We start from the raw sequence: 25,969 nt of genomic DNA on the forward strand, positions 1-25,969 counted from the left end.
TGATTGGATCCCGAGCCTGTTAATCGTCATCTCTATGTGGACCAATCTAGTGCTTTTCTGTGAACTTAAAATTCTACTTGTTGTTCAGTGTTCAGTTTGGATGCATCGAAGATTTCAGTTTAATTTTCACAGTTTCATTTTAGTTAGCAAGCTCAGAGGGATCTAGGTTCTAGATAGGCACCACTATAGATCCTTTTCTCCCAATGTAACTTGTACTTTTTTTTCCAAATCTTTTGCTATAGCTCATACATGTATTTCATTTGATGGCTTCATGAATTTAACTAATCTGTTTTTTCCTTGTTCATTTGTAACCATGTACTTTACCCGGCAAGAATATCACATTTTTAATGTTAATGTTTTCCCCCAGACACCTAAATAAATCATAGTACTTGCATTCTTAACTCGAAGCAACACCTCCTCTCACTGGAAGCACATATATAATTGCCACTGTGTACTGCTATGATGTACCACACTACAATATTGTTCTTTCATTATTAGATGCTGGCTATAGCCAGAGCGATTAGTAGATTTCTTGTAGAATGTCTTAGAGGAGCACCTCAATCCAAATCCAATTTAGAGAAACAGGACAAAACATCAGGAACAAGTGTGAAGCACAGGAGCAAGGGTTAGACTACCGAGAGAGGCAACAATAAGAGTGAGTGAGTGAGTAAGTGAGTGAGTGCAGTTGAACAACAACATCAGAGCACAGCAGCAGAGGATCAGGTGCTGGCACTGTTATCCATCTGATGAATGGACAGCAATGCCTTCCAAGAGTTTCTCGGTACAAACCTGATAAAGAAACCATCTGGTGATGAGTCAACATCTCCAGTAAATCACATGAAATACAATAAATAAAAAAAAAGATACAACTGTATGAGCAGAATGAGCAAAAGAGAGAATGAAAGGCAGATGAAACCAATAGTGGTGTCTGCTAAAGAAATCTTTAGCTCTGTTATACTGTAACTCATCTTTATTTTCTCTAAACAACGGGACTTGTGACTAAAACTGGTAAACTTACCACTGAAGAATTGTCAAAAGTTTAAGTAAAAAATGCATATTTTATATCTTTAAAAAACAATGCAACACAAACACAAAGCTGCCCTAGTGCAATACAATTTATTCAGTCTTTATAATTACTGGTTAAAACATGTTGTACTGTTTTACATAAAGCTCTGAAAAAGCTCAATGAAAAGTGCAAATCGAGATTTACTTTGAGCTCTGTAGCAATTTTAAAATGTTTAAACCTCTTGAACAACATCTTTTTTTCCAGGAAGCTCCCTCCAGAAAAACATCACAGCCAAATAAACCTATCTGCTACAAGAGCTGTCAATTTTAATGAACTGGAACCTGCTACAAAGGGGAAATACACAATGATCAGAAACACATCCTGATCCCAATTCAATTTAAAAGAAATGAGTTCAGCCCCTGACTACCACAAATAAAAGAGCTCTCCTGCAGTCAGATCCTTATTTAACCCTGCTCTGATCTCTCCACACTTCCTTTGTTATTTCAGCCACCTCTGTGCTTCAGGTCCCTTTACTGTGATCAATACAGAGCATGGACAACAGCCGAAACCCCTCAATAAAAGAGAATGTTTTTTTTGTTTTTTTAAAGTACATTCACAAAGAGGAAAAACATCAAAAAGCTGAAGATCACAGTCAGGGAAATGCTCATTGAAGTTTCATTTACTATTTTTAAGCTTATGGCTGCTCAGCGATTGTCTGTTTTGCTTCTAATACCAAACACCACACCTATAAAAAAAACTGTGCATCAAAGTAGGTATGTGACGCTGAATTAATACAACTAATGTTACAGAGTAAAAAGAAATCTGAGACTTCTCTCAAAGACAGAATGGACCATATTGTGATCACATGCCTTTCACACTTTATTCAGGAATTTCAGGAGCAATGCAAGGAGAGACTGTGCTCATTCATACTCAACTTTTCGTAATCTCTCTATTCTCTGAGCTCATATGAGGGTAGGAGAGGAGAGATATGCATCACATGAAGTGCATGTGACCCTTACTCGCTTGTTTCAAGTTAAAGAAATGGCATGTTAATCACACATGCACACTGACTCCCTCTCATGACTACAAAAATGTGACAACACAAGTCTATTGGTCTTAGCAGAGTTATAAAATCATCATATCATTACCACTTCTGCAATTATTTTTTAAATGGGAAAATAAATTGAGAAAATGCTAAATAAATACTTTGAAAATGCTAAATAGAAGTTTTAACAGTCAGTTTGAATAGCTAATGCAATCAAAATCTACTGCTGCTCATTTGTGTTTGGCAAACTAGACTTTTATTCTCACTGGGTAACAGCACGAGTGGATAAGACCTGGAAAAAAAACAATCATCACAATCTAAATTAATCCATTGTAAAGTTCAGAAGCTCTCTGGCACAGCCAAGGAGTGGTGATAATAAAACTGTGCCTTTTTAACAATTGACTTTTCTAAATGTTTGTCAAGTAACATTTAGTTCCACTCCAAAAATTTGACTTAATCTGGTTTTAGCATCAAGCAATTATAATAATACTGCAAAACTAGATTTGGCACGGCACCTAAACACGCACTAAAACTGCTTTCTACATATACAAACACCCCAAAACATTCAATGCTATTCAATAAAAATCTAAAAAATGTGTGTACACACTTCAATTGGAAGTAAGCATACAAGAAGCTTGTGATCCAAGTTGTAAAAGAAGGAATACAAAGGAAATGGCTACTCGCCTGCTATGCTTTGTCTTAAATTTGTGTCTCCTTCCCCAAATTTTAATTTGTTGTGAATCTGACTTTCTCATTGGATGAACGCCATCCTACATAATGTAATTTCCAGTCAAAACGAATAGGCCTCCCACTTCCCTTTACCCATTAGATTTATGTGCTCACGGCTCGATTCTATTTTGGTTAAGAGGCGTAGGGATAGATGGAAGTGCCAGAAACCCCTCCAAATTAAGAGTATTTCTTAATGGGAAATATTTTCATCTCTACCCCTTTCAAGGGAAAAGTGTAGGCATATGTGTAAGAATATAAAACAGAACAGTGACCCAAGTATGCTCATACTGTGTGAGTATTTCAGCCAGATTGCATCTATTATAATACACAATATTGTAAAGCTGTCACTCACATCAAAGCACAGATTTTCTCCAATTTGACTTGCATTTAACATTCAGCAGAGTTTAAAATATTTAGGGTGTACCCAGCACAAGTAAAATGAACTTAGATTACTGTTAATAGTCTTCAATATATATCATTGCGGTTGAAAATCAATACAAGATCTTACCTGTTGGTTGAAAATCAATTGGTGAGCTGATTGACTTGACATAATTCTATCTCTGGCATGTAATTTTAGACAAAACTAAATACAATGTTCCTATAAACAACACCTTCAACAAACTAAAAACATACCGATCAAAATGCTCAAAAATATTTCAAATTTGCAGGGTCCACTGTAAAAGATCCACAACTCCTAAAATTGGATTTTGTTTTATTGCTCCAACTTGCTAAATTACACAATGACTGCTTTATTAGTATTTAACTAGTTCCAACAACAAAACAAATCACCTCATAAAACTGCTCAGCTCTAATAAAAAGCACTTCTGTTTAGGTTGGTTTGATGGTTATTTGGTCAAATTAAATCCACGGATTGATTTGGAAAAATTCAGTCCTCCAAATAACCATTGTTCGTCAAGTTCTGAATAATTCTCTAATCATTTTTGCTTTACAAATCTTACAAAACAATCATATTGACTAATCCTCTGCATAATATGTTTTATGTGATCACACAAATAATGTTTTTGTTTTCCTAATTCTGATGACAAACAGGGAGCATCAATTACTAGAGACGCCCCGATTGATTGGCCGAAGATCAGTATCGGACGATAATCACATTTTATAACATGATCGGTATTCACCAATCTGGCCGATCTTATGAACCGATTGCAGGTAATGTTTTAGGAGTTTATAAGTTGCACTTGCACATATGGATATGTTTAAGTGATTATATCCAGCAACCTTAATTTATTAATTTAGATAAGAAGAAAGCTCCACTTAAGTATCATATTTAGAGGGAAAATCTACTTAATGCATTATGAAGCTTAAAGTATTAGAATCGGTACTGGATCTCGGCCGATCACCATGACAAGGATTCGATACTCTGTATCGGCTGCAAAAATCCTGATCGGAGCATCTATATTAATTAGTTTAATACTTGAGCAAAAAAATCTTTAAGGTGTTTAAATGAGTGGGGTCTTAGATGACAACCCTCTTGGTTGAGGGGGAAATTTTCACTTAAGATTTCATTAACCAATGTAATTCCATGATGATTATAAGCTTATGCTTGTACACAAGACGTTGTTACAGGAAAAAAAGGTCAAATGTCTTTGAGGTTAACTCACAAATCAAAAATTTTATTAGAAATGCAGGGAAATTAAAACTTTTGAAAGTTGTCACTTGTGTAACACCTTGTTAAAAACCAAACTATTTACAATAAAATACAAATGAGTCAGACTAAATAAAAACAACAGTGAAGCCTTTGATCAAACGAAGTGTTATTTTGATCGAGATTGTGTCAAGACAGCACATATTCAAAGTTTCTACACAGGAAATATCCTATATGTGTGCGGAAGCAGGTTTGGCTGAGTTCTTGCAGTGAAGTGATATTGCACCTATCACTCCAGCTAAACAAACAAGTGAGTTTATTCACAGTATTGAGGAGGGCATGTGAAGCCCAGGCTGCTATCTCTGAAAGCCAGGGGCAGGAGGCAAATTACTCTGGTAATTCTCTCTGACCTTCTTAGAGACTAACAAACCTCTTTGTAATTCCAGGTACAAGAACAAAGTTCTGAAAGGAGAGAAAGACAGAGAGGAACAGATATACAAGGTATATCAGATATCACATATACTCAGCAAAAAAGACACTCTCTACAAATACCTGCAGTGATTACAGCAAGTCAATCAGACTTCAGATATTGTATCTACAGCTTACCCTAGAAAACCAATGAATGAATGACACACTGGCAGAAGTGCAACCTCAGCGTTTGGAAAAAACAGAAACATCAGACACACACACAAACACACACACACACACACACACACACACACACACACACACACACACACACACAATTGTTTAATGTGCTGGTTCACCCTGTGCTTGCAGACTGGTATATTTATGCAGTCTGTTGTATGGAATGAGAGGGGATTTCACTGTGATCATGGCTGTGTGTAATCAATAAAGTCCAGCTAATATATACACTGAGCAGCTTTATAATCTCTTAACACCCTCGCTGTCTGCATAGCAAAGTCTGAATCATTTTCTGCTACCACCTACTATTTTGCAAATGTCAGAATTTAATGTAAGAGCTGAATTTACCAGAATTAATAATGTTGTAGTGTATTTTACTTTGTGAAAACATGACAGAAAACTGCATACATTAAGTAATATCCTGATATTAAAGCTATAGCAGATGCTAATCAATATTTATTTTTATATTATGGTTAATAACCGATGAATGAGATATTACAATAAAAAGACTGTCAGTATTTTAGCTAGCTTCAGGATTGGTGCTCTACAAACTTTTAAGTACCACAACCACATAGCAAGAGTGAGATTTAGGGGACATTTACAATTGGCAGGTTTGGTTTTTAATTAAAATGTACAGGCCCATTTTACTTCCACCACCCAACATGGCAGCATGTGGCACATACAGACCTGCATTTGAATTCCACAAAGAGGTGATGGACAATGTGGTGTTGACATTCCCTTACCTTTTCTAAGGACATCAGGGAGGAAGATAATAAGAGTGAGGTAGCGATTGAGGATGAGGAAGAAAATTAAGGTCGTAAGGTTGTAGATGATAATGATGATGACAAGAAAAATAGGCTTTCATATGGTTTGAAGATAAAGAGGAAGCAGTAATAGACCAGGGGGAGTTTGAGGAGGACTGTGGAGATGATTGTGTGAATGATGACTACAGGGGAAGTGGAGGGTGACAACCAGGAATCATCATGGGATGAGTAGCCAAAGGTAAAAAGTGAGCTGTTGGACTTTTGCTTGAATTGAAATGGGATGAGAACAGCAGGCGACCTGCAGGGAAGTCAAACAGAAACCCCTAAAACGATCACTTGAGCCAAAAATATACTTTGCCATTTATACTTAGCCTTTCAAAGTGCAATATTTAAGAAGATCCACTTGTCAGAAGAGCCACACATGCTTGTCTGTGGATTTCTACGCTCTTTCTTTAAGGCTTTAATGTGACAAAAAATGTTTTTATACTCCAAAACAGAGTAGTGTTTACCATTAATATTGCTCACAGAAACGTGTCAAAGCAGACTTTTTTTGCCATCTTCAGTGATTTGTTGTACTTGTTCCATCTCCTCAATTTCTTAGCAGTGAAACTGGGTTAACTCTGAAATAACTAGGTAGTGCATAAACAATTCAAAGAGCATGTGCTAGCAGTACATGCGGTTAAAAAAATTGAGTATGCATTGAATGTGCTGGTGTCTCTTTTTTTTCCCATGCACTCAAGTAGAGTGAGAAACACTATGTTATTAGTCTGTCGATGAAATCACACATCAGAACTTTGTCATAAAAAAAGAGAAGGTATTTTTTTACTGTCTTTCTATTTTCTGGCTTCAGTTCTTTTCAGTATTAGATTAAACTTTATTTTCATTACACATGTACAAGTACAATGCAACGAAATGCAGTGAATGAGTATACATTTATTAAAGTATACATTTATTAAAGGTGCAGTAGGTGATTGTCTTTTTTTTGTTGTGCTGGTTGAAAGTCTCTTCACATTCCAATAGTAATAACTAAAGTAAATTTTCTAAATGTATTTTTAATTTTTTATATTCTGGCTAAGGTATAAGACTAAAAAATGTTTGTGCAATTAAATATTGTCGGGCCGATAATTCCCATAATTCTGATAAGTAGCCCAAACTGTCTGTCAGCAAATGTAGATTTAAAAATCTGTGCACCCGTTCACGCAGACCCGCCGAAATGCGGTCACATGAACATAAGTGACAGCACTAAATTCAAATGCTGAATCAAAACTTTAAAATCCTGAACGAATATTGGAGTTACTTTTGCACGCTGCAGGAAGGATGACAGCATGGCAGAAGTATTTCCTTTAGACAGATTATGCAATGTTTTAAAACTATTTTAGTTATGCAAAGCTGATGTAGATTTTGTTGTTACGAATGAGTTAACTTATATGCATAGAAGTGTTGTTCAGCCACTGAAATCTTCCAGCGATAGATTAATGCGACTATTTTCAATTTAATATGAGACCTTCTACAGCATCGATAATGCAGATTTTTATTTAATTTAACAATAAAACGTAAGCGCTATTCCGCCTAGCCTGCTTTACTAAGGTGAAGTTGGTTTAACATAGGTTATTTTTTTGAACATTGACAACCTTTGAGCATTGACGACCTGCGCTCCCTATATTGTTTACCATGTTACTCTGAATATTCGCCCTGAAATAACATGTCATTTTGGCTTAGTAATAAGTGTAAGTCTTGCAGCGCGCCAGCCAAGCACTAAGCATACACTAGTCACTTTAGGACAGTGTGTGAGAGAGTGAGACTGATGAGTGAGAGATGACAAGTTTTGCTAGCTAACAAAAACGTTCAGAATTGTAGTATTATAAAAGTACTCTAAAGTTTTCTAACTGGCGAATGACATGAACTAGTGGGTCTCTGTCATCTTTGATGTGCTTGTTCGTGATTTCAGGAGGCGTGGCTTTGGACGACAAGGAAGGGATTGTGTTTCAAAGATATTATGTTAGCATTTAGGTAGGTCACCTACTGCACCTTTAATTGAATATTTTTTTACATATCAACAACTAATCAATCAATATCCAAAACAGATGATAAAAAAGCTCTTACCCACACAGTGTCAATATTTTCTGCATCCACTTACAAAACAACTGTTTTTAAAATATGAATTGAAGTCAAAGTAAACAGTTAACAGGAACCAAACGGGAAATCACAAAGGGATTCCCACAGGAACAGACTGACGTGAGCCGAAAAGCTGAAAGACAGTCAACAAACAAATGACAAACAAACCTCCTCTACCTTCTCGCTTCTGTGACGCTGATGTATACAGTTACTTCCCTGGAGGTTAAATCACAAGCTCTCAGTTCAGCTTTGTTTAGCAAACTGAAAAATGCCACAGACAGCATATATTTCATGAATACCGAAAGGACTTGAGGAACTTACGGGAGACTTAAGTGTCTCAGTATTGTCACCATGAAGTTAACAGCAGTCCAAACCCCCATTCACGATGACTGAGAACAATACCTGTTATACAATCACCACTGTGCTCTTGAGCTAGACACTGTAGTCTGGGTTGCTCAGGAGGGACTGTCAGAGATGTATAGCAAGTCACCTTGAATTATAAAGTGACTGTTGATGTACTGTAAGGTAAAATAACCTCTTATACCTGACATTTCTTCGAGGTCCAGCAACATCCAGGAACTGTACAGAGACTACGCTAGTCCTTCAGGGAGAGAGAAGTGGGTGATCGGGTAAGAGATGTGCATATCAGTATTTAGTCACTAGACTCAGACTGACTAAGCTCAAGTCTTACGGTGATGCGTGACCCCCCGTGAACCTCCTGCATTGTTAAATATTCATTCACTCTTCGAGCTTCTCTGCTGTGGGCTCACCTTGGAGAGATTAGCTTCAGGGCTCATTCTGTTCCACCTCTAGCATGATGCTCCACTGTGGCTTAAACCACTAATCCTAATAGGCAAAACACACCAAGTGCTCCCACACACACACACACACACACACACACACACACACACACACACACACACACACACACACACACACACACACACACACACACACACACACACACACACACACACACACACACACACACACACACACACACACACACACACACACAGTCTTGCAGCACCGGTCCTTTCACAACAATACACTGCTTTCAGCCTTGGACAACTGCCTTTAGACACACCCTGCCACACTACGTGTTTGAACATACAGTTGACTTCCTGAGTTAATGTCAGGAACTAAACAAAACAGCATTATAATAGATTAGAGACTTATTACATGCAAACTATTCCAGCAGTCAAACAAAACACACTAGCTCTTTTCATCAAGAGGTCACCACAGAGAACTACTTGGGCCAGAGAGAATAATACCCACAAAACAAAGCCCCATGCATACTTGTTATGACGGTCAGTATGATACAAGTTACTGTTAATGGCTATTTCTTCATTTATTTAATCAAAAACTAATGTAAAGTGTGTTTAAAACAAATTCATTCATTTAACAACTTTTAATGCATTTAATATATTAATATGGAACATATTTTAATTGTTTGGGAACCCTAGAATAGTTTGGCCATTGTCGTTTCAGAAGTCAATAATACTAGTAAGACAGTATAATATTAATATACTTGGCACAACAATGACTACTGATGTAAAGGCAACTTATTTACATTTAACGACATCCATCCATTCATTAGAAAGGTTTAATCAATCCCAGAGATCCTCAACCCTTGAATGATGAATCTTCTTAGAGGAGCAGTAAAACACCTTTAGATTAATCAGAAACCCAACTCCATCTCACTTTGAGTTATCAGATATTCTCAGGTAGAACTTACAGACACATGAATATATACGCCATCTTTCAATAAGCACTTTAACCTTATTATATAATTAAATTCAGCATCCAAACATAATGAGGCTGATTCATGAATAATTTATATCAAAGGGAAAACACTCCATCACACGTGACAAATGGCCACTTCATATGCTGTGCCACACTCAACAGTTCCTCCACCTAAACTTCAACTTGACTCACACTTTTGCCTTCCAAAATCCTCTTCACAATAGATGACCTTCATCATGTTTGAGCATAATGGCTTCTCAAAGAGACCTCTGAAGTCCAATGGGAGAAAGAAGCCCTCTCAGCTCATATGAACAAGTGTCCCATTTACACCATGTATCAACGCAATTGTAGAGTGATTTAAATTGGACAGACTAATGTTTTAATGCATCTCAGTCCCTCTTTTCACTGGGTATTAATGTTCTTTTTAGTGATCTAATCACAAGTGGTCAGTCGAGAGGCATTTCTGATTATTTGTTATTTGAGATCACTTGCATTTAAAATTATTCAAACTAAAACCCATTTTAGCCTATGACATACCAAGCCAATGTAAATGAACAAGCCTGAGAGAATGCATCAAACAGATGACAGTTGACTGAAGCAAAGAATGTGTGAGAGGCGGTACTTTTCTATACATACAGGTGTCAAGCACATATTTAAGTATAAAATTAGTATGAAATCAAAACTAACTATATGATTTTATAAGCTCACACAGCTAGATTTGTGGTGAACAATTCATCGGTGCATATCATTAAGAAACAAAAAATAGTTTGCCCTTCTAATCTAATTAAAATGTGAAAATGCACTTCCCGTTTTTTTTTTTTTTACATTTAAATTGTCAGATTATGTATGTCTTAGGAATTGGTTGTGACTCCTTAACTTCGACAGCAAACAGAAATGGTGAGAAGCTGTAATAACTGCTTAAACCCTTTTCCTGATCTTTTTGAAGGAAATGGCTACTTTATACATCCATTCAGCTCGCAGTAGAAAAAACAAGCCACACCTGCTGTTTTGTCATTTAATATTCCATTTTTCCAGGAAATGCGCCACATTAGGAAAAAACAAACAAACAAACAAACAAAAAAAAACAATCACAGCTTCTGGTTCATGTGGACTCTAAAGGCATATGGATTCTTCACTGCATCCAAACAATCCACAATGTAAAAATGCTGGGTTTCACATAATACCTTCATGTCACCCCAACCCAAACTAGTTAATTTAACAATGGTTTTTACAATTTTGAATTGATTGAACAAAAATCAATTAATTTGTCTTCCCCGAAAACTTAGGCATTGTATTGTTACAACTCATTTTAAATAAGTAGTTTGAACAAGCAGCTTTTTTTGTGCAATTGCACAACATTTGGACCCTTTTGTTGATTAAATTTAGTACCAACTAGGGGTCCAATACTACAATCTTCTCACGGTCTGATTATCTAGTTTTAGATTCAAAGTTTCGGTACAATTCGGTATATGAGATTAATTTATTTTCAGTAAAAAAAACTGAATACCATAATCAAAAATAACACTGTATACAGTTTTCGCTGTATAAACTAAATAAAGGTTAACCATTATTGAGCTATATAGCCATTCAGTCAAGAGTGTCATTTTATTAATACTGAATTAAAAACAAAGAGAGCAGAAATGTTCGCTTTAATGTAATCTTTAATGTTCTCTTTAATATAATGTTTTTACTTTAAGACAATCCACAGATGCAGCACGATGAGAAAGTTATAGACAGCACAACTTCTCCAATGTTAATGTGCTGAGGCATAACCCATTGAAGATTCAAGTTGAACACATTGACTTAATTATGGGTCATAATAAAGTTTTACCATTGAGAAGCAAGGCTTCATTTGCGCATCGTAACTTTTATTCAACGCTTCAGATGAGCACTGAGATTTCCTGTGTGAGTTCTTTTCACACTTTGAAGTTCAACGTTTAAATATAAAAAGCTTATGAAATTTAGTTTAAACCTGAATAGGGACATGAGATTTTGGTCCCATATGCACTCATGCTCTGACATGTGGCACATATGGCTTTCATTTTCACGTGAAAGCATCCATATCTAGAGCGCATTCGGTTCCAGCACATGAATATACATTCTAATATACTGCACTGGTTCATTCATTCATTTTCTTTTAGCTTAATCTCTTTATAATCAGGGGTCGCCAGAGAAGAATGAACCGCCAACTACTCCAGCACATTTTTACGCAGCAGATGCCCTTCCAGCGTCAAACCATCATTGGAAAACATTTACACAAACTCATAGTACTACACACAAACTACTAATTCATCTACATAGTAAAGGTTGATGGCTTTCGTAAAAAAAATAAATAAATTTACGCTTGATTATTACGCCATCAAAATACCCATAGGTTCATGGTCTGAATATTAGCTCCACTCTGACGTGCAGCTCTTACAAACAGACAGACAGACACACACAGCATGATGTACACTGAACACAAGACAAATATAAACCCATGAGAGTAACGTTAACCTATTTTGCTCACCAGATCTGTAGTAGATAAAGTCTAAAATATAATAAAATTTGACAAATCGATAGAGATTAATCGTCTTGAATTATAAAGCTATATTGTCAATGAAAACTGCATAAACCGATAACAGTTAAGCTGCATAACATGAATCAGCAGTCCACATGTTCTTGTTAAAACATACAAATCAAACTTCACAATGAACACAATAGAATACAAAAAATACAATTAAACATACTTTATGTCTCTTCAGAGTGGAGCTGCAAACTGTTAAGACCTTATTCTTTAATGTGGAAGTGCACTCGTTTTTGCGATTGTTTTATAACTTCTGATACAGTTGTATATGGGAGAAATGACTAGGAATAATAAACCGCAGAAAACGGTCAAACTACTTGCACTACAAACAAGTGTTTGCATGACTATACGGACAAAGCAGAATAATATAATATGAAAATATCAGTTTGCAACATCAAACTGTTTTTATCGTGTAACAATGAATGGAAGTGAATGAGACCGGAAGTCTTGAGCCAAAAAGATTCAAGTGGCTGTGCCCGCTTGTATGCAAAGAATAAGGTGAATAATCTGTAACAGCATTCTGCATCCTGAGGTAAGTTTGAACATGTCTTAGGCAGTAGTTGCTCAATGATGCATAGTAAACAATCTGTGGCTCTCGTTTTTCAAAATAAAAGTTAAGATTAAGTGTTCCACATTAAGTGTTCTCCTCGTGATACAGCTACTCTTGAGGTCCAGATCCTTGACCTGAATAGGCTCACATTTAAATGATGAGGGCATGGCTCGTGAGTCATGTTACAGTTTGATTTGTGTTCTGATTGGGCTGTTGTCCAGCGGGGTTTCACACTAGTGGAATTTACATGAGAACAGGAAAACGATATATCCATTTGCATATACTGATCACTTTTTATTCGACTATACCTAGATATAGCCAGAATTTGTTTATAGGGCACCATTAAGTGGAAAAATGTGACAATTTTTTCATTTAAATGCAAAAAACGTAATTTCTGTTAGTGTATTGAACCATGGAGGTTTTACTATATTTGAGTCCAACACTATTTTCAATATTGCGGCTCCCCAACGTTTTTTCTAAATGTCCAAAATGACTTTTTAATAATGCCTCCATTTTGGCATGTTGCCACTGATAACAGTGCCTCCTTTGTAAGCTGTTGTCTTCCTTTAGTCTAATTTCATGTGAAGAGAAAGAGAGAGAGGGAGTGAAAATAAAAGAACACTTGGGATGTGTTATTTTTAGGCTGCTGAACACGCTTTCACTCACATGCAGGCAGGAAGATAGCAGATGGTTGTGTGGACTTGCGTGCATGTTTTAGTGTATTCCTTTGTAATGACACAAAGGAATAGGCTGGTGCTTATGCACATGTGTAAGGAAGAATTTGTACACTACAGTAATGTGCACTTCAACAGTTTTTGATCTGGGTTTACTCTTTTATCTTCACATGTGCATTCATGAAAACAGATTTACTATATTTCTGAAATAAATGTTTCCAAAGCATAGAAAAGATGGTTATCACAAAAGCGCACGGGTTTAAACCAGCCCCTCAAGATGAGTGCAAACTGCCGACTTGCTTTCAGCATTGTCTCACAGGAACACGCAGAAGATTAGGTTATTGGGCTTAGCAGGCTCAGGTCTTTCAGTGCCCTGGCTCGTTTTCATATAAGAGGGTGGGAGGAAAGGAAAAACTTCGGCTGAAAAATGCCAGAAGCAAGATAAAAAGAATGAAAAAGAGATCTATGGAGTTAAGATGCTTCTAGATACAACAAGTAAAAACAATCTGATCACACCGGTTGGAAAACATAGCACTAATAAAAGTCTAATAAAAGTCTAATAAGTCTAATAAAACAAACCTATATGTTTGTTAGTTTGTAACAAGATGATCCGACTAAATGCTTGATTAAATGTACAAGCTAAAATGAATGTTAAAATTTGCAGACAGGCATCTGTAGAATGTGGTTTCAAAAAACAAAACATTTGGGCACAGGTCTTTACAGTAAAGCACTTCGGAAGTCTATGTAGGCCAGTTCGAGGCACAGCAAATAAATGTTTAAATGAAAGCGCGACTGCTTATTTGCATAAAGTAAAGCTTGGCTCAACTTTGTTCTTTGCCAATGGTATGTTTTGCTTGTGTCAACGAAAAATCGCCAACTTGTTAAAAATGAATAATATCCTGTCGCTCTGCTGCTGCAAAATTGCTGCCTGTACACGCAACTCTTTAGACTGTAAAAAACTGTACAGATAAAGTTCTTTTAATGAATCATTCATGCAAGTGCGTTAACAAAAACACAAGCTGTACATTTGTGCTTTTAAACTCTGATAAATATGCACCAGAGGCTTTCATAGGGCAAGGCTGTAAATATTTTTAAGCAAATGAAGAGGTGAGTTGAAAGGCTTTTTTGAGGTATTCAACATCACACTATAGATGCTGCAGAGGTATTAAATGTGCAGTATTTCTTTCATGATCACCCACTGCAATTTCATCAGCCTCTCTACTCCATCAGTGACTGAAAAATAAATTTATCTTATGTGTCCTTGTACTGAAATAGAGAGTACATTAATAGGTTGTCAGACTAAATCTGTAGATTAATTATGGAGCAGTGAAAAGCAAGCAGCTTTATTAAACTTACTTTATAGAGCTGTATTAGTGAGACATTATGTCATAAAAATGTAAGGTAAGACAGTTCCTGTCAAAAGAAAAAAAAAAAAAACAGGCATCAGAACAATGCACATCACTTCCTGTGGAAATGCTGACCTAGCATATTACTGCATTGTCTCGGATGTAATTATGTGGCACCAACTGTACAACCTGTGAACTGAAAACTGCCTAAAGACATGCTAGCAAACCACAAAAATGGGAAGCTTTCTGTCAGTGGGCTGGTTGCCAGACCCAAAGATCAAAGCCTGATCAATTTGTTTCCGCACTGCCTGGAGCGCTGAATCACCGGAGGTCTCTAGTGCTCAGTAATGCTCTGTGAAAAGTGTAACCTCAGGTAGAACAATCTAGGGTGAGCCCCAAAGGAACATAAGAACTGTGATGCTGGTTTCCTCTCATAAATGCTCAGATGACAAGTATTAAACCAGAACACGAAAATATGCAGTATTCCACAAGGGAGACTGGTTTGGCTTACCTGCCGTGAGCGTGGAATTCCAGGTGGATGAACTGGTCCTGGTGTGACAGCGCTCTTTTAGCCCTCTGGTGTTTGCTGTGCAAGACGTCTGTATCATAAGACAGGCCTTCGTAATGCCTAATGTACTTGTTTAGGGGTTTCCCATATTGACCTACAAAATAAAAAGAGATGGAATTTAGAGACTGTGATCATAGACACAGAACGCTTTTGCAGTAAGTTAACTGTAGTGCCAGAGTGGGAATAAACTTCTGTCTGTTGGAATTACACTTTGATGTGCCGCATGATGATTTAAGGCTGATTTATACTTCTGTGTCGAGTGATCGGTGTGACCCACGGTACATGCAGCTGTGTAGCTGTGCATTTATACTTCTGCATGCTGTTTGTGTTGCTCTGCAGGACATTTTTACGTCCCTTTGTGTCAAGTTTCTTGGCAGGTTTTTTTTTTTGTTTTCTGAATGCTAGAGGTAGCTAAAACCTGCTAATTCAGAAGCAGGAACCAGCAGACGTGCAACTACTTTAATCATAAGGTAAACATAAAACAAAAGTTCCCATCTGGAACTCCTTCACAGAACAATCTCAGCACCACCCACACTAGTCACCACTACCAAGTCGACCAATCACAGAGCTACACTTCGACGTGTGGTTGCTTTTTTTGAGAGGTACACGTCAGTGTCTGCATTAACCACGACGAAGACTATACGACCGTGTGAAGGCTGCGCCGGACCATATGAGTGCACTTTAAGTATAAATTAGCCTTTATTGTGTGTAAATTACATGGCTTAAGCTTATTTCAAATAGCATGCAAGTGAATTAGCATTACGGGGCACTGAACTTTCAAACTGACAAAGTTTTAGCAGTGTAATACATCTGAGGCGGTATTTGGGCTGTTTTGAACAGATGGGTGACTGGACAAATGCCCAAGGGCACCAGCTCAGTGTGGGAGCCTCATGTAGGGCCAAAGACAAAATAAAAGTCATTTCCAGTTTACCAGGATGAATTGATCCATTAAATAACAGCCATTAATTATTTCCAAACATGAAATACAGACAAACTACATATATGTCAGTAATGAGTAATGGATCGTTTATCCATGTATGCCATCAACCAAAAGTAGTTTATAATGCAGTCTTGGATCTTCTCTAATTATTAAAACTATCACCTGTCACTTTATTTTGACCTAAAATTCAGCTGAAAAGTAATAATGTTTTGCTAAAAATGTACACAACACTTCAATATATATATATATATATATATATATATATATATATATATATATATATATATATATATATATATATATATATATATATATATATATAAATTTAACATTTAAAATAAATTTAGTCCAAACTAAATATATGCAGTAAGACTGCTGCAATCTGTAAGAATGGGTATCAAGATTAATATATTGCTTGCCTTATGCATGAAGCAGGCTCAAAACTGTCATAAGAAAATGTTACAAGGAAATAGAGACAATAAGAAAAAAAATAATAAATTACTGCAATATGTACATGAGAGCAAATATAATTTCCACTTCAATTGTGAGAAAGTATACAGTACTCATGGTTTTCCCTCCCATCCTTCCTTAGACTCAGAGACTTCCTGGCACAGTAGCATTTATGCTAAGAATAGCCGACCTTAGCAGGGAGCCTTTATTTCATCATGACACTATAGTATCTGCTTCAACAACAGTTGGACACATATTATTTCATCTTAGGAACAGCCTCTTAAACATTATAGCCGTAAAATCTAGACAGGATGATGACTATATAGTATGGCTATATTGGAAAAGGCAGTCAATCTTATTGAAGAGAAAATAAGATATTATGACTAATAAGACCACCAACGTCAAGTTGACGTATTAGGGGGAAGACGTTTGACACTGGCTTTCCATCAGTCAACACAACCCGCAGAGAAGCAATCTTTCCTGTTTTGAACCAAACTCAGGCGTCAAACCAGCTTAGAAAAAAAGCGGATCTTTTTACTCTGGGAAAAGAATTATGTTTGTGGAAGTGGGCCATCAGTGCAAACCAAAAACATTTGGAGACGGTCTGGAACGATTTATCTGTACAACAAAAACTGAATGTCATAGGCCAATTTCTGTTGCAATCAAGTGTTTGAAAGGTTTTCTCAGAGCTCTGTAATGATGCATGTTCTTTCAAGAAGCATTCATTTTTTTCTTCTTAAGTATTTCTCAACTGCTTTCAGCAGCTTACTGCAGCACAACAAGAATACAGAGACTTCACAAAAATGCTTGAACCTTAATTATACCTTAAAAAATAAAAAGTCTGTGAGAGGCTACAACTTAAAGGGGTAGTACAACCAAACCCTGGCACTCCAGGTTGGGTGTTGAGCATCGGGATAATGGCCCACCTCATAAAAACTAGACGTTACGAAACACCAATATGGCGTGGCTAAATATCAACTTCGATATAAATGGCTCTGCGAGTAAGTAAGTACAACCAAACATGAAAATCTTAGTATACTAAGCCTCATGCTATTCCAAACTCATTACCTTCCCAAATCAAACCTACTAAAATAGGTACTGCAAAAGGAAACATTTTTAGGGAACAATTTAAACTTCAGTCGGGTTAAATAAGATTGTGTTAACTTTGGAGGACCTAAGGTCACATTTATCATTGTTTGCTAATTAAATTAGATTTAAACGGTAATACACGCAATCTAGAATTGTTTGTGAAGTTTTTGACTCATCTAAAAAAAGGTTTATTTAAATGTTCTACTAAAGAAAAAAAAAGTCACCATTGATGGCTTAAGACAAATAAATTAACTGCAAAATTAAATTTCTGTGAGCACCATTCCTTTAATATTATCAGTGTTCTCAAAGTCATATGAACTTGAACAACATGACATTTGCTTAATGCAGACACATCATCAGTGTCTTTCTCAGGCAACAACAACAAATGACAATAAAACAACAGGGCAGCTTTCAACAACAAACAACTTTTGTTCATCTTCTAGCGTCTGAGGTGTGACAGAAGTTCAGAACACCTCACCTGAATGTTGATGCATAGCTTTAATCATAAAACTTCACCACTAGACAACAACACAACACTCTTTTTATTCATAACAGATGCTCAGAACTGGAGATAAAACAGGTAAAAGGAATCAGAAAACAAGGCCAGAAAACAAACTGCACAATTTGCAGACAGTAAGTGGGAGGAAGTTCAAAAAAAAAGTCTGTGCTGTACTGGTTGGGAGTATCTATGTTCGTCCACCTGTACAGCAGTGATAAAAATCCTCCTCTCATCCAGCTGTAGAAAGAGAGAGAGAGGCAAAATCCAAGAGCAGAACTGCCTCAGAGGAGCAGAACGCTCCAACACTCATTCCAATTCCACACACATTAGTTCTCCGCCTCCCCAACTCTCTTCTATCTACTTCACTCAAGGCTAACTCTTTTCCCCCTAGTGTTGCTCTCTCTATAGGTCTCAACATCCAATGCACTGTCAAATAAAGGTCCTTTAACTGCTTTATTGTATGACTTCACGTGAGTGGTTACCTTTATGTTATAGTAGACTGGCACAGTCATCAGTCCTGTTTGAGTGCTAAATATAGTTAAGGTTAGACAGTTCACTTATAAAGATAGAAGGCTGCTCAATATATCGTTTCAGCCCGATGCTAATGTTTACATCTACAATAGTCACAGCAAATGCAATGTACAGTCACAATTGTTGTTGAGGAGCCACAGTTAAAAGAGCATGTGATTTACTGTCTTTATCATTGCTGAATAGTTTATTACATTTTATGCATTTATTATGATTATTTTCTGCACTGCCCTACAAAATCATCTCAATTGATTCAAATCATTTCCAATTAGAGCCATTCAAGTTATCTGGTATATATCGCAATATCTGTTTTTTCCAATATTGTGCAGCCCTATTAGATATTCTAAGCATTATGAAAGCGGCCTCCTCACATTTTTGGATGCACACATAACTGAGTTTTGAAATTAAAAGGTATGCATGTTCACACTTGGTAGGTTTGATTTGATTAAAATTAACTTTGTTATCATTGCTTTGTAGTGTGGTTTATTTGGAGATGTGTAAACTCGCTTTTGGAGCACCAAACAAGTGGCGGTCTGAAAAGATGGGCCTCAGTCTGCTTTTAAATGAATTCTGCTGCAGTTTTACTGAAATATGAATGTGACACTTATAGACATCTAAATTGACCAAACAAGGTCTGGTCCTAAAAAGGACAGAAGGCTAAACTGGAAGCATGTAGAGACTCATAAGGTTCAATTCTGGCACCTCTCCTGTTCAACCTTCATATGCTCCCACTGAGCCAAATACAAAAAGTAGAAACCAAATCTCCTACCAGGGCTATGCTGATGACACTCAGATCTACTTATTAGCCTTACTGCCAAATAACTTTGATGACTGCCAAATGCATTGATGATAGTAATAGTTGGATGTGCCAAAACTTTCTTCAGTTAAACAAAGAGAGAACTGAAGTCATTGCATCTGACAACAGAGATGAGGTTCTCAAGGTAAATTCGTACCTTGCTCTATGGGTCAAACAACAAAAAAATACAAAAAACACAAGAATCTCTGTGTGATTCTGGAGTCAGATCTGAGTTTCAGTAGTCCAAGTAACTAAATCAGCTCACTATCATCTTAAAAAAAAAAACTTTGCAAGATTTAGATGGTTTGTTTCCAGTAGGGACATGTTCACTCTTTTATGACCAGTAGGGTGTATTACTGTAACGGCCTCCTCACTGGCCTTCCCAAAAAGACAGTCAGACAGTTGCAGCTCATCCAGAACGCTGTGACCAGGATTCTGATCAGAACTAGAAAAATCAGAGCACATCACAACTGTCCTCAGGTCTTTCCACTGGCTCCCAGTTACATTCAGAATAGATTTATAGGTATAACTACTTGTCTGCAAATCACTAAATGGCCTAGGAGCTCAATACATTTCAGATATGCTCACTGAATATAAACGCAACAGATCACTCAGATCTTTAGAATCAAGTAAATTAGAAATACCAAGAGTTCAGTCACAGCAGCGTAAATCCGCCTTCAGCAAAAATCCCCCAACCCTACTGCCGGAATCAGCTTCCAGAAATGATCAGATGTGCTCCAACATAAGGCACATTCAAATTACGATTTAAAACACATCTGATTAGCTGTGTCTTTACTAAATGAGCACTGTGCTACATCCAACAGATCACACTATTGTGTCTTTCTTTTTTTTGTTCTCATTCCTTTCAACCCGGGGTGTCCAAAATCTGTTCTGGAGGACCAGTGTCCGGCATAGTTTAGCTCCAACTTCCTTCAACACACCTGCCAGGAAGTTTCTAGTAAACCTAGAAAGAGCTTGATAAGCTGGTTTAGGTGTGTTTAATTGGAGTTGGAAATAAAATATGCAGGACACTGGCCCTCCAGGACTGAGTCTGGGCATTCCTGCTTTAAACAGGTTTAATTTTTATTCTCTGTTGTTTTTATTTTCTTACGCTTGTTTCTTTTATTCCCGTTTATGTAAAACACTTTGAATTACCATTGTGTATGAAATGTGCTACATAATTAAACTTGCTTTGCCTTGCCTAAAGCATACCGTTTTTTTTCAGTCCAGGAAACAATTTTGCTCATTAAAGCTAAATATATGCTTTGGAAACATGTCTATTTGCAGCAAATTTTCTTTTGAGTGAGAGAGGGTGAACTTCCTGGTTACATTTTGACTTGTTTACAAATGTTATAAGCAATTCAGAAGCTTTAAGGGTTCAGCTGATCAAATAATTCACATGGGGCCCAGCAATGGTTTGAATCTTTAGCTAGCTTTGTATCAAAATATATGTCATAAAACACTTAAAATTACACAATTAAATAGGACAAAATGTATAGTTTTCTTGTCACAAATGAAACTCATATCACCAGTGTCAGATTACATTTTTATGTCAGTGTGTATCATCTGCTTTCACAAATGCAATGGCTTTCTGTTTTATTTACATATTAGGACCACTAAAAATCAGCACCAGAAACCTGAGATCATGCTTTGACTGGAACTGACCTTTAAACAGCTGTATCATTCAGCTTCACTAGTATTGGACCACATTTCTTACCACCAGCTAATCACCATTTGCAAGTCACGTGTCACAGGCTTATAGCTTAATGGCATGGAGCTCCTTTAAAAAAGATGTGAAGTGTAGCATTAGTTTCCAAATAGATTAAGTCCACAAATCCTAAAAGAGACCCTTGAAGTTTTTAAGCTGCTGTCAGCCTATAATGCCTTAAAATGATGGCCATGTAGGAAGCTCAGAAACCTTAGAAGCTCACATGTTGAGTGCAAAAGACAATACTGAAAACAACACTCACTTTCCTTTGGCTTATTCCCTGCTTTATCAGGGTCACTACAGCGGAATGAAGCACTGATTACTCTGGCATATACACAACGGGTACCCTTCAAACCACATCTCAGAACTGACAGTAAATACCCCAATGCTGGGAAACAGACACGCACACACTCCCATTCACAGACTACGACCAATTTATTATTTTCAATTGACCTACTGCATACCTTTGGACTGTGGAGTGCCCGGAGGAAACCCACGCAGACAGATGCAAAACAAATTAAAATGTGCAGCCTTATGCCGTAAGAGACAAAGTCATTTATATCCATGGACTTACGGACAACTGTCTCATTTTGGACTCGTTTCTATAGCAACTTGGCACTTTGAGTAATTTGCTCACTTATCTTTAGCCCTGTAACCTAGAACTAGAGTCCGCCAGTGAACCATCGCTGAGGAGCATAAAGGTGTAATGACAGGTAAGTGATGTTTCATCAGAAGCAAATGGGACAATTTTGCTCTATAAGCTAAGGCAGAGAGGTGAGTCAGTCCACTTCAGATCAGCATTTCCTGCCCTCAGCAGAGATGAATCTACAGGGCACTGCATCAAATTGTACACTAGTTAAAATATGTTTAAAATGCTGCTGACCGAGTAAGAACATGCATTCATTTGCACTGTCTTTGTGGATGATACATTGTTTCCCCTACATTCATTCCTCCAAGGCGGGGCACCACGCTAAAATTCATTTCGCCACAGCTACATTGAAGCATCTCATTCAAAACATTCAGTCATTTTTCTTAAATAGCGGATTAAAATCACACCAAAACATATTAAAAGTTAAGTGAATTATAACAGCACAAGTTTTTCTGTAACTGTAGTAGTGCTGTGCGTTTTTGTTTAACCCTTTGAGATTACGTGCTGACTGACTGACTGACAGGTGCGTTATGCGCGAGGCCAGCAAACATGACGTAGGTTTCAGTTAGGATGAAAACAGTTTCCATAATTATACTTTATAAATAGGGCTAGGACTCTGCATATAATGACTTTATTTTGGGGGAGTTTATTGCCGTTTCACTTTACTTCCGGACGCATTAATGCCGCTCTGTAAGTCTATTGGAGACATTCAGAAATATTCCTAGCAAATCTAATAAACGTTGGAGACATACTCGTTACATAAACGCACTAAATCGCACTTCAGAAGTGTTTGAAAGCGCACAAGAGAATGCACTTGAGCAACGTATATTTAAGGGCGTGCAGGAAGTTTTGTGCACGGACAGAGGAAATCAGTACGCAAGCAAAGAGATTCGCCTGCTTGTATTACATGAATGCAATCTCGACTTGTAATACTGCGCTCACGACATTAGTCATTGAAATAATGCCATAAAGGTAGTTGGTAGATCTGTGTAAAAAAGAAGGGCTGCCGCTACAGCTAAAAAATCCTAGAGGAAACACTGAGATACATTTTCATTAAACATGGCATCACCTATGACGTCAATGCCAACAATGTGCATCTTTTGTAAAGCTGCTTTGAAAATAATTATTGTAAAAAGTGCTATACAAAAAAAAAAAACTACAAATTGAATTGAATAGAGAGAATACATAAATAGGGAGAACAAAAATACAACTGGAAAGCATGTTTTTTTTCTACAGTAATGTTCTTTTTGCTATTTGAATGACTTGCAAGCTGACATCATCAAGTAAAGATTGCCTTCATTACATCAAATGTGAAGTGTTTTATTTGGTAAATTCCAATGAGTCTTTTTAAATGAAGCCTTTTAGAGTGAAGGATAAATGACAATATTATTTAACTATTAAGTAAAGAAATAAAAATAAATATCCCTGCAGCAGATTTCACCTTAAATGTGTAGATGTAATCCAGTTCTGGAACATTTCACAAGTTTTTCAGAAAATCATCAGGTGAGAAAGATTGCAGCTGTGATGTGGTTTTATAAAGCAATTTCACAAAAAAGAAGTTAATGAGTGAGTTACGGACATGTAATATTGTCGGAAAATACAGACTTAACTCAAGTTTCTTTTCATTAGTGTCAGTGCAGGGCATGACATACGTGTTCAGATGCGCTGTAGTGTGCACTTATACATGCCCTAAATGCAAACACACAACTTCCTTTCTTTGAAAACGGTATTCCGAAGATGAATGAAGGTATCAGAAGTTTGGAACGAAATCAGGGCGAGTAATTACACAACAGAATTAACAGAATGTATGTTTTTTTTTTTAATTCTGTAGGACATTTATGATGTTACTTTAATAATTATTAATCAAAGAAAATAAATGTCATTTTGTGTATCACAACCCAGGGTATATGCACAACTAGTATTACTTCCCATACTGATAAACTTCCGGTGAACAGTTAATGTGACTATTTTCAATTTCATAAGGTTCCTTTTACAGCATCGATGTTGTAGTGTAAATAAAATACAATCAATTAAATACACTTTAGTATTAATTTAGTTATTCAAGCATAAAACGAGATGAAAAGCTGTTTACACGCTTGTGCTGTTATGGCTAGTGCAGAAACTCCATTAAGAATACAAAGTAAAATGCATTTTCATATTTTAAAAATATAGTGTGGAAAAATTGTATTTAATGCAGTGCTTCTTGCTCATTCTGAGACACAATTTTTACATCATACGTCAATCAGGCAGTGAAAATCGTTGAGTTTTAAAGAAAAAAAAAACCTTAAACATACATATTTTGTAACTGCATACAGTTCACCGGAATCGCTTGACCCAGCTTATTAAAAATTAAAAGTCCTTTAGCAATCACAACTGGAAAAAGAATAAGTTGTCAATACAAGGTCTTCATTTAAATCACTTCTACGACAAACAAATATATTTTGTGCTGCATCAAAATAAAATAAAAAAAATGTACAAACCTGCCCAAAACAGGCCTGAACAGATGGCATGTATAATTGAAAACATATAGCATTCAGGGTAAATGAGAAACTCTCCAAATAGACACAGAGAGAAAGGCGTGACTGTGCAAGGAGGGTGGAACGGAGCTCTTTTGTACAAGCACAAACAATCGCCGTCTCATTTCTGTCTAAATTACCCCACATGTGAGGACAAAAGCACCAGGCTCCCACACAAAGTAACCGCAGAAATGTTAGAAGTATTGCACAACATGTATAAGACAAGTGGAGGGTCTGAACAATTCTGATGCTAAAAAAGTTAGTTGTTTATAATCACAGAGAATGCCAAATAGGAAGCTTTTTAGTACATGTTTTTATATTTTATATATAAGATACATTTCCCAGAGATGGGTTGCGGCTGGAAGGAGATCTGCTGCGTAAAAACATGTTGGATAAGTTGGTGGTTCATTCCGCTGTGGCGACCCCAGATTAATAAAGGGACTAAGCCGAAAAGAGAATGAATGAATGAATGAATGAATACAAGATACTTGTGACAGCCAGCCATTACGCATCTTTTATAGCAGCCACTTTTACATCTAAAATTAGCTAAACTCTTTTTTTTTTTTTTTTTTTAATAGCATCTTTCATTTGACATCCAGACATGTTTTTTTACTTCTATAATAGAAACACCATTATCACTTAGGATGTGTTCCATCTAAATCTCTTAGATCGTTTGCATTTGGTCTGTTTCTAAAATTTAAAATTATCCTTTTGTGTCGTACAGAAGAAATAAAATCAGACTGGTTTTAGAGTAAAAAATGAAGGAGAGTATTAAGCAACCATTGGTCTGTACACAGGGCTGCACGATATTGGAAAAACCCAACATTGTAATTTTGCAATATATGAATACAATTTCACCATATCAATTAATATCTCTATTTGGAAAGAATTTTGAATCTTAGATCATTTAGTATGATTCTGCACAGTGGGTGGATCTTCAAAAAATCTAATAAACAATCTTTAAAATTTTGGTGGTCCCCAGACATTTAAAATAACAGTTTAGTCTTCATTATATCAATAATTATATCAAATGAGCCTTTATTAATGTTACACTGATACAGATTCTTGTACCTTATTAAATTAATCTCTTCTGAATTTTTCACAGTCACAGTCCTTAAAACACATGCAAATGATACATTTTTACTCTATTATGGTTACAACTCCTGCTCAACTATAAACTCAACTTGACATTGCAGATCATAGGTGATTGCGATATAGATGTCAAAACGATAGCTCTAATGCAAATCATAATTTATAATACAAACTCAACACTGCATATATCCTGCAATGTGAATATTGCAAATGATCACATTGCGATGTTGATGCTGAAACAATATATTGTGCAGCACTAGTACACACAGACACCAGTTCTCTTTTGAATTAAAAACAAAAAAAAAAAGAAAACCGGTTTCTTATGCACCAGCAGAAAGGTCA

General features: G+C 36.5%; 1 protein-coding gene across 5 annotated transcripts in view; it reads right to left on the reverse strand.

Annotated features, from left to right (window-relative positions):
• Positions 1-25,969, reverse strand: part of adam10a (ADAM metallopeptidase domain 10a) — a 78,724-nt gene that overhangs the window by 42,764 nt on the left and 9,991 nt on the right. For all 5 annotated transcript variants that reach the window (XM_005168897.6, XM_073906889.1, XM_073906888.1 and 2 more), the window contains 1 exon segment: positions 15,304-15,454. In XM_005168897.6, the coding sequence (XP_005168954.2) occupies positions 15,304-15,454 (151 nt within the window).

The sequence above is a fragment of the Danio rerio genome, chromosome 7 (assembly GCF_049306965.1).
Source record: "Danio rerio strain Tuebingen ecotype United States chromosome 7, GRCz12tu, whole genome shotgun sequence".
Lineage (NCBI taxonomy): Eukaryota > Metazoa > Chordata > Actinopteri > Cypriniformes > Danionidae > Danio > Danio rerio.